Source organism: Nicotiana tabacum, chromosome 15 (genome assembly GCF_000715075.1).
Source record: "Nicotiana tabacum cultivar K326 chromosome 15, ASM71507v2, whole genome shotgun sequence".
Lineage (NCBI taxonomy): Eukaryota > Viridiplantae > Streptophyta > Magnoliopsida > Solanales > Solanaceae > Nicotiana > Nicotiana tabacum.
Genome location: NC_134094.1, coordinates 125,925,395 through 125,935,958, shown reverse-complemented (window position 1 = coordinate 125,935,958; position 10,564 = coordinate 125,925,395). Strand labels below are relative to the sequence as shown.

Below are 10,564 nucleotides of genomic sequence, written 5' to 3'. Positions count from 1 at the left end.
GACTCAAAACTCAAAAATGAGAAAAAATGGCTAACTCCCGATTTTTAAGCATTTTGTCCAGTATTTTCGGATTTTCGAAAATATTTTCGCATATGCGAAATAGGCTTGCCCGGCGTGTATCCGCATCTGCAAAAGTTGAGCCTCATTTGTGGCTGTGCAGAAGCGCATAAAGGACCCGCAGAAGCGGTGCCTTCCGCATTTGCGAAGGCCTAACTGCAGAAGCGGTGGTCGCATCTGCGACCATTTTCTCGCAGAAGCGAGTAGGCTACCTCGCTCCAAAATCGCAGAAGCGACGAGGCACGTCCGAAGCTCACTCGAGCCCCTCGGGACCTCGTCCAATTATACCAACCAGTTCCATAACATAATACGGACTTATTCGAGGTCTCAAATCACATCAAACAACACCGAAATTATAATTCACACTTCGATTCGAATTTTTGATTTTCAAACTTTTCAATTTGTAAAACTCGTGCCAAAACATATTAAACGAATCCGGAATGACTTCAAATTTGGCACACAACTCATAAATGACATAGGTGAGGTATTCCAATTTTCAGAATTAGATTCCGACCCCGATATCAAAAAGTCAAATCCGTGGTCAAACTTTAGAAATCTTTAGCCTTTAAATTACTAGTTTCCGTTAAATGGTCATAACTTGAGTTTAGGACCTCCAAATTAAATTTCGGGCATACGCCCAAGTCCCAAATTATGATACGGACCACCAGAACTATCAAAACACTAATTTGGGTCTGTGTGCTAAAATGGTTGACCAAAATCAACTTAATTGAGTTTTAAAGCTTTATTCCACATTTTAATCTATTTTTCACCTAAAAAAATTTCGAAAATTATGCGGATTGCGCACACAAGTCGATGAATGATGAATAATGCTTTTTGAGGTTTTAGAACACAGAAATAATTATTAAATTTAAAGATGTCCTTTTGGATCATCACATATAAAGTCATTGCTAATTCCATGATAATATGTCTTGTTACAAGTATCATAAGAAGTCATAGAAACTTATATATCTAATTGATAGGATTTGCAGAAAATCCAACTCCCAAATTCTTGACTTTACAGAAAACTCAACTCCCAAATTCAGAGTATCACTTTGTTACATAAACTAAGACGAATTCAGATTTTGGCTATTGAGTTAAGGAAAAGTCAAAACTCCTCAACTCCACTGAAAGGTACCATTTGATATTGAGTTGTGGCCATTCATTTTGAAGAAGGAAGCAGTCAATACACTCAATAATTTGGGATACTTCACTAAGATGATCCGCCTATGGATATGGATAATTGTACTACCTTTTGTTATGACTCATATTAACTATAACAATATTTCCTTTCCAACCAAAAAAAAAAAATAATTAAAACTCTTATATCTTGCTCATTTTCTCTTTGTAAATTCTGTTTATTCTTATTTAGTGAAATTCTTTAATTTGCTTTATAATCCCCAAGAGTGTCATTTCAATTTTTATTTGATTAGAAAATATCCCAATTTTCACATGCTTGAAACTTTTACGCCGAGAATATCAAACCTTAAAAGTCAACAATCATGAATAAAAAAAGACAAAATTGAAGCCTTTTCCAAGTTGCTTCAGTAAACTGCAAGGAAGTTGAGTGCTTTGCCTGACTAGTTTGACCCCACCACTTTGCATCATTAAGTGTTAAAATTGAAGTAAATCCTTCTTCACATAGCAGCACATGTATATGGAAAACTCACTTCCTGCAATTATAGTAGTACTACCTATTTTTGTGTTAACTTATATAAGATTGGACATGTCCAGTCCTTTCTAATTCACAGAAGAACATAGGCATTTGATTCCTTTTATTATATGTTTCTCATTTTGGTTTATTAATATACAGGTAGGGGTCTGCCTAACACCCACCAAAATGGCTGTCTTTAAAAAAAAAAAAAAAAAAAAAATCTTCTTCACATAGATTTCAGTGCTGATATCTCCTCCTCCTTATTCAAGATTTAGCAATAGGTATCTCAAATTCATGGAGAAATCCAATTCATTCTTTTTCCTCTGCACATTTCTGGGCTTTCTATTGATACTCCCTCCGTTCCAATTTATGTGAACTTGTTTGATTGGACATGGAGTTTAAGAAAAATAAAATTTTTTGAAATTTGTGGTCCTAAACAAGTTAAAAAGGGGCCTACAGTATTTGTGTGGTTATAAAAGCTTTTTATTAATGGTAGAATTGTAAATTTAAGCTAAATTATTACTAAATTTAGAAAGGGGTCACTCTTTATGAAACATACCAAAAAGAAAATAGGTTCACATACACTGGAACAAAGGGAGTATTACTTAGCAGAATTCACTGTTTTAAAAGGCGTGAGCGTAAGGCGAGGTATTTTACATATGACTCAGCGAGATGTAATCCCCGAGGCACGGGGCGTAAGCCCTATAGGTATTTAATTTTTAATATTTTATAAAATAATATAATTACAGTAAATATTTATAAACAGGTAAAATTGCATAAAAATGAAGAAAACTATAAATATATGATATATATATATAAATATTTAATTTTTAATAGTTTATAAAATAATATAATTACAGTAAATATTTATAAACAGGTAAAATTGCATAAATATATATATATATATATATATATATATATATATATATATATATATATATATATATATATATATATATATTAACTTGAGTCTAAAAGAATAACGTTTTCTACATTGAGGAACAAAAATAATGACTAACCTGCAATTTGAATTTTGAACTTGTTGCTACGAAGGAGAATGGAGTTCTCTTTGTATTTGTAAAAAAAAGGTGAATATTCATTGTTTTGAGGAGATATTAGCAGACTAGCGGACAAGATAAAGAATTGGGAAAGACCATGAATTAAGGCTTCAATCAATAAAAAAAGGTCTTGACTTTTAAATTTAATACATTTCAGTTCCTTTTTAAAAAAATTGAGTAATTACCAAGCTGACTTTTAAAAATTTGGGTATTATATAAAAGACTTATTCAACAAATTTTGTTTTAATTTGAAAACGTCTCTAGGGCTTACGCCTCAATAAAGAAACGCGCCTCAAATGCTCGGGTGTATGCCCCGAACGCCTGGGCATAAGTCCCGAATTGCTAGGCATACGTCTCTTCAGACTTTCGTCCCACACTATCGCCTTGAGGCGTTTTTGGTGCGCCTCGCCCCGGAACTCGCCCCGAAAATTCCTTTTAAAACAATGGCAGAATTTATGTCCGCAGTGCTTGAAAAAACTGATTTTTATTGCTTGAAATCAATAAAAGATTCATTACAAGACCCTTTGAATAATTTACAGTTGGGATTTCTTAAGTGAAAAAATTACACCGCAGAAGAACTTAAGGTCAAATAGGTCTGAAGTGCAATCAATGTTTTCATACACTTAAGACCAAATAGGTCTGAAGCGATAAAATTACACTTCAGATGCACTTAAGGCCAACTAGGTATGAAGTACAACCAATATTTTCATGCACTTAAGGCTACGTGGGTATGAAGTGCAAATTACCATAAACAAAAATATATTTTTTCGAATTTCAACAATCCAATGCACGTTTTAACACTTAAATCTACTCCAAATGAGCTCAAATTTGAAACATAAACCTCCAAATATCATCAAGAACAAACTCAATCATCAATTTTGTCAAAATAATAATAAATCTAACAAACCCAATTTGCAGTAGAGAAGAAGAAGAAGAAACCTAAACAGTAGTAAAAAAAAATAAAGCGCCACAACAGCTTACCACTATAAAATACCCTAAACTACCTTAAAATATGCTCACAAATACCATATGAATTCATGGTCACTTTTATTTTCAGAGGGAAAGAAGAAGAAGAAGAAGAAGAAGAAGAAGAAGAAGAAGAAGGAGGAGGAGGAGGAGGAGGAGGAGGAGGAGAAAAATACCTGAAGTTATCTAAAATTTGGGTACTAGATTAAAAAAAAATTAAAAAATGGGTACAGATTAAATGGGGGCGACTAAATAGGGCACCCCGTGTAATTTTTACGCTTACAAATACTATTTGATGCGAGTGGAGTCAAATTTGGGTGGCATAATATTTAGAAGAATTAACCTAAATAGTCGTCCACTCAATCACTTAAAATAGACGATAAATATATAATATATGTATATATATGTATAAATATGTATAATCCATGTATACTGGCGAGAAAAAGTAAATAATGAATATAGCTGGTTATTTGTGTAAAAAAGGTAAAATTACACGTAAAAAATAATAGCCGGCAAAATGATGCATGTTTTTGTATATTAGTATATAATATACAAAATTTATACACAATCAGTATATATTTTTATAAATTTAGCTATCAGATATAATTATTTTTGACTGATCGACCAAATATATAATTTGCCCTTTATAATTCCCAAACCCAACAGTGCCATTTCCATATTCACTTATCCCAATTTCCACATGATTGAAACTTTGCTCTGAAAACGTCAAACTATGAAGTCAAGAATCATTAATAAATAGTAGTTGTAAAGACCAAAATTGTACACTTTTGTTGCTTCAGTAAACTACAACGAAGTTGAGTGCTTGATCTGAAGAGTTTGACCCCATTGCATCATTAAGTATAAAATTTGAAGTATTAATCATTCTCCAGAGAGGTTTTCAGTGCTAATATTCCCTTTTCCGTTCAAGATTTAGCAGGAAGTCTTTCAAATTTATGGAGATTTCAAATTTCAGAACAAGATCTTTCTTTCTTGTCAGCAATATTCTTGGCTTTGTATTGACATTATTGGCCTTAATTTCTGTCTGCAGTGCTACAGATACTGATATTCATTGCTTGAAATCAATAAAAGATTCATTACAAGACCCTTTCAATTCTTTGGACTCTTGGGATTTCAGCAATTCTACTGAAGGTTTCATCTGCCTTTTTATAGGAATTGAATGTTGGCATCCTGATGAGACTAAGGTACTGAGCATTATGCTTCCAAAAATGGGATTAATTGGTGAATTTCCACGTGGCATTCAAAATTGCACAAGCTTGACTGCTTTAGATCTTTCAGGCAACAAGTTGTATGGAACTATCCCTTCTGATATTTCAGTGATACTTGATTATGTGGTAATACTTGATCTATCAAATAACACATTTTCTGGCAATATACCACCTGATATAGCTAATTGTGCTCATCTTAACGATCTGAGGTTGGACAATAATAATCTAGAAGGTGAAATTCCAAGTAGAATAGGCTCTTTACTTCGCCTTCGGACATTCAGTGTAGCCAACAATTACTTGACTGGGGCAGTGCCATCGTTTCTTAGTGAACAAATCACAGCTGAGAGTTTTGCAAACAATCCTGAGCTTTGTGGGAAGCCTTTGAAAGGATGTGAGAATTCTTGGATATGGAAACATATCGATCATGCTTCGTTCATTAAAGCGTTTGTGGTTGGTTGGGTACTTTTCTTTACGTGGGCTTTAGTCCTTCGCTTATTTCAATTTCCAAGCAAGGTAATCAACAAGATAGTCTCATTCAACAAATGGAAACTGAGGGCAAAGGAACATTTAACTTCAGGAAGCGATTCGCCAGATGAAGAGGACTTACGCAGCAACCAGAAGGTAAAGATCCTGCTACGTACATTTCCAATATTTCCCCTGCATTAGTTAAGTTCCATTTTTTTGCTAGCGTCGCGTATAGACTGCCACTTTACATTTTCTGCTGTTCTTTATTCAATGAACAAATTTGATAACAGTAAGTGTTTCTATCTCTCTGCCTCTTCGGGGTAGGGGGTAAGGTATGCGTACACACTACCCTCCCAGACCCCACTTGTGAGATTATACTGGGTTGTTGTTGTTGTTCTATTCTGTATGTTCCAATGATTTAACAGGCTGCTTTACAGATATTAAGGCTGGAGAAGTTTGTCACTAGAATGAGTTTTGAGGAGCTGGAAAAAGCAACTTCTGGTTTTAGTGAAAACTATTTAATAGGAAATGGAATGTTGGGCAAAGTGTACAAAGCAATTCTACCAAATGACTGGACACTTGCCATCAAGAAGCTCAATGAATGGGAGAATTTGGAGGACGAGTTTGTCTCTGAGATAACAACTCTCGGTGGCCTGAGACATCGGAACCTATTGCCTCTTATAGGTTTCTGTGCTGAAAAAGAAAAAAGATTTCTTGTTTACAAATACATGTCTAATGGAAATCTTCATGAATGGTTGCACTCAACCGAAGATAAGGCCAAGATTTTGGACTTCCATTTGAGGGCTAAGATTGCGCTTGGGGTAGCAAAAGGCCTGGCTTGGCTTCATCATGGGTACGAATTACACATTACACACGGGAGCATAAGCACACGGTGTATATTGCTAGATCAAAATTTTGAACCTAAAATATCCAATTTTTGGGAAGCCAAGTTTTGGAGTAAGAATGACACTGCACTAAGTTGGAGTCTTTTTCCAGTAGCTGAATATTCAGGTTTAGGTTCTTACAAGCAAGACATCTACTGCTTTGGTGTTGTGCTTCTTGAGCTGGTAACTGGGAAGGAACCATATGAATTGACCAGCTCGAGAAATCTATTTGATCACTCGCCTTGTCTACTTGATGCAGATAGACATTTGCTTGGAAAAGGAGTCGACAATTTAATCCTCCAGTTTCTTGAATTAGCTTGTAACTGTGTGAAGTTCTTTCCTAATAAAAGGCCAACAATGTTGGAAGTGTATGACACACTGAGGTCAATTTCTCAGGGTCGAAAGGACTTGGTACGAAAAATACCCTCAGCAAGTGAGATTTCAAGCCTATATGATTAGTGCTATAGTTTATCTGGTTAATCAGAAGATAAAGCAGGAGCAGACCAAACTAAAGTATGAAAGCCATATTTTGATTCTGTATGCTGATAGCTTTTGTTGCAATTGTCCTAGCTATGAATCTGTAGATATTCTACAATATTGGAAAGCCTTATTGATTGCATTTGCAGTTTCTAAAAGGAGTTCACAAAAGACTCATGCTGAATTTATTTAGTTTGAAATATTATAGGCAATTTCTGAGAGTGTGATATCTCACACCGAGTAAATCCTTAACACTTCTCCCTCTTACTAAGACTACAGAATGTTCTTGTACATTATGGCCAATACCAGGTATATAAGCAGTGATTTCAAATCCATAGGTTAATCGTACTCTTGCAACTTTATGCAAGGCGGAGTTTGGTTTTTCTGGGGTGATAGTGGAAAGTTGACGGCTAAGTCATCTTTACTGCCACTCTACAGAACCGTATATGAGATTATCACCTCATACGGCCTCCTTCCGGGAGCCCGAGCCATCAGTGAGATACTACTCAGGAAGTGCTAGAATTCTAACCTTGTGTTAGGACCTATGGGCCAAGGGACAGTCTCAGGTAGACAGTTTATATGGGGTATAGGCCTCCCAAAAGGTAACCGAGGCTTGCAAAGTTTTCCTCGGGCCGGACTAAGATTGGCCCAAGAGTGCAAAGGCAGAAGGGAGCTTAGCTGCAAGATCCACCCGTCGAGCAGGGACGTAAGTCGGCCTTAGTGATCCGACGGTGCCCGTCGCTGAAAATAGCCTTGAGCAGACAGAACTACATGCTTTTACAGAACTAATAAGATTAGTGGAACCTATAGAAAGTTCAGACATTAATATTGAACATTTTAGTTTGTTAGCTGTGACAATTAAAGCATTTAATTGACACTTCTAATGGAGCAAAGGAGAAAGATATTCTATTACATTGAATAATGGGGATAACAATTTCTGTCTTTAATTAGATGCTAGGCCAGGCGATTCCAGTCACACCACAGGCTCAAGTAAGCACTTAGTCTGAGCAATTAAATTAAACCACTTGCTCTCTTGTCTAAATTAAGAGCTAAATATACTAAAAAATGAAAATAAAAAAGGGAAAGAACCCCTTTTCTTTGTTTTTCCCTTATAAACAACTAGTTGGCTGAATTATGCCAGAAGTTGTTCCTGCAGCATTAGCACAAGAAGCTTGAGCAGCTGGTTGATTCTTATAAGTGAGATGTACATCTTCCAATTTTATTCCTCGGCATGGATTTCTTTTACTGCAATCAAATTACATCGCGACTCGCATTGCTGAACTTCCATGTATATCTTGATATGTAACATCACTAATTGTCACACCTGACACCTATTGAACAAGAAAATCAGGAAATATCTGGCGAATGTAGCGCTAACTTTAATGGTTAAATAAAAATTCATACCTGGCCAGGACAATTTTTGTTATATGGACAATAATTCTGATCAATAACAATTGGATTTTGAACGTTAACCATTGTAGCATGTTGGAAAAGAACATTCTTTACAAAGCCAGTACTTGGTCTGCCCGATGTTTTGATCCTAACACCATTTTGTGTGTTCTTAAATATAATTGATTTGACTGTCACGTTTTGCACCCCTGCTTCTTGAAAACCCTTGCCTAAACTCCCAATGCTGCAACAAAATTCACCACCATATTATTGTATTAGGGATTTAACTTATTCACCGATAAAGTCAATATTTTTACACTATCAATATATTTTATCTAACAACAACCACTACGCCCCGGTCCCAAACAAGTTGGGGTCGGCTTTCATATGTTATAATACACCTGCCTTATTTTTCAAGTTACTAAATGGCAACTCGGTGCACTAAGCTCCCGCTATACGTGGAGTCCGGGAAAGGATCTGACCACAAGGGTCTATTGTATGCAGTCCTGCTTTTCTGCAAAAGGCTGTTTCCATAGCCCGAACCCGTGACCTCTTGGTCATATGGCAACAACTTTACCAGTTACACCAAGGCCCTCTTTAATATTTTCCAAGTTACTGATCCCACTTATTACTTAATTATTATTACCTGATTCCATGGCCAGGGCCACAAGCCATGTTTTGGATCCACAAGTTAGTAGTTCCAGGACCAATGGAGATGCAATCATCTCCGGTACTGATTTTCGAGTTCAAGATCGAGATGTCAGACGATAATTGAACGTGAATACCATCAGTATTCGGGCTTTTGCCAGAGGCAAAAACTTTGACAGCCTGCAACTTCACATTTTTGCACCCATTGAAGACAATGTGAAACATTTGGCTGTTCAATGAAGTTAGTCCTGTTATTGCTATATTATCTGAGTTGGAAAATCCCAGACTCTGCAATAACAAGAATTTAAGTCAGCATTTGAACATTATGAAGCAAGAAATTGGGTTATTGATTTCAGTTCAAAAGCAGCATTTAAAATTCTTATAGTCTAAGGTCAAAACTCCTTATTATCACAAGAGAATTTAATCCTACATTTGAAAAAATTAAATAAACCATAATACCAGGGTTGAAAATACTTGGACAGTTACTTACATAAAGTAGCTGTATATCCTTATTTAAAGGAAAAGTTACACTCATCTAGAAAATTGCTAATTCCGAGAAATGAACAAGTTTTGGATTTGTTTTCCCAATGTGACCAGAATAATTAACCTTCTATTGACCACACCAAGTCATTAATGAAATTTTTAACAATGTGTACAAGTAAAACACTTAATTATACAAAAGTTTAACTACATATAATTACAACAAGTTAAAGTACACTAAAAAGGGCAGCCCGGTGTACTAAGCTCTCGCGATGCACGGGGCCCGGGGAAAGGCCGGACGACAAGGGTCTATTGTACGCAATCTTACCCTATATTTCTACAAGAGGTTGTTTTCACGGCTTGAACCCGTGACTTCCTGGTCAAATGACGGCAAGTTACGCCAAGACTCCCTTCAACAAGTTAAAATACACTGATAGCATAAAAATTTTATGACTTACAGTAGCACCGCTCGGGCAGTTCTTGCCGGAGGCTTTGCAAATCCACAAAGTAGTTCCTTGGCCATCAAGAATCCCACCATGAATAGAAACTCCATCAACACCTTGAAACATAATCCAATTTTTGGAATTTCCAATCACATTATAATCAGAGGGTGCAATAAGTGTGCCATCAATTTGGAATGTTATGGCTCTATTCTTGCATTTTCCTTTAAAATGTGCTTGTTTAACCAAATACTTTCCTTGTGGGACAAATATAGTGGCTGGTTTTAAAGAGCCACAAGCTGCTGCCCAAGCAGTTAAAAAAGCCGTTGTTGAGTCAGTTTGTCCATCTGGTTTTGCACCCAAATTTAGAACATTTAATGTCACAACATCAGCTATGGCTTCAGTCAAGAAAATGGAGAGAAGTGAAATAAGAAGAGAAAAAATGGGGTTCTCCATTTTCATATTTTGATGAGATATGAAGTGATCAAAGACTAAAACAGAGAATATTATTAGAGTTGAGATGATGAGTGGTTGAGCAGTTTGAGTTGAGATATTTATAATAGAGCTCTACAACTTGTTTCTTTCTTTTTACTATTCAGTTTTACACTTCATGAAAGAGTGGTGTTTTGTGCAATACAAGTGGAATAAAAAGAAAGAAAATTGAAAAATGCAACTTACTTTACTTCAAGATCGAAATATTTTGAGAAAGAAGAGAAACATTAGCATATCTTGGTCACGTGTTAAAGACTTTAGACACAAAAAGACAGATTAAAACAATTACTACTAACTGAAAGTTTTTGCAAGAAACTAAAGGAAGCACTTT

The 10,564-nt window shown here is 35.7% G+C and overlaps 1 protein-coding gene and 1 pseudogene across 1 annotated transcript; one reads left to right on the top strand and one right to left on the bottom strand.

Annotated features, from left to right (window-relative positions):
- Positions 1–4,407: 4,407 nt before the first annotated feature.
- LOC107767734 (probably inactive leucine-rich repeat receptor-like protein kinase At5g48380) lies at positions 4,408–6,942 on the top strand. The gene is made up of 2 exons (XM_016586823.2): positions 4,408–5,579; positions 5,861–6,942. Exons 1-2 carry the CDS (start codon positions 4,686–4,688, stop codon positions 6,764–6,766), a joined length of 1,800 nt encoding a protein of 599 aa, XP_016442309.1. The 5' UTR covers positions 4,408–4,685; the 3' UTR covers positions 6,767–6,942.
- A 157-nt stretch (positions 6,943–7,099) lies between these two features.
- LOC107767735 (polygalacturonase-like) lies at positions 7,100–10,250 on the bottom strand (annotated as a pseudogene).
- Between the last annotated feature and the right edge of the window lie 314 nt (positions 10,251–10,564).

Bases quoted from the DNA above. Each gene is read 5' to 3' on its own strand.
- LOC107767734 (XM_016586823.2), top strand. From the start codon at position 4,686: ATGGAGATTTCAAATTTCAGAACAAGATCTTTCTTTCTTGTCAGCAAT. The intron at 5,580-5,860 runs GTAAAGATCCTG...GCTGCTTTACAG, and splicing joins ACTTACGCAGCAACCAGAAG to ATATTAAGGCTGGAGAAGTT.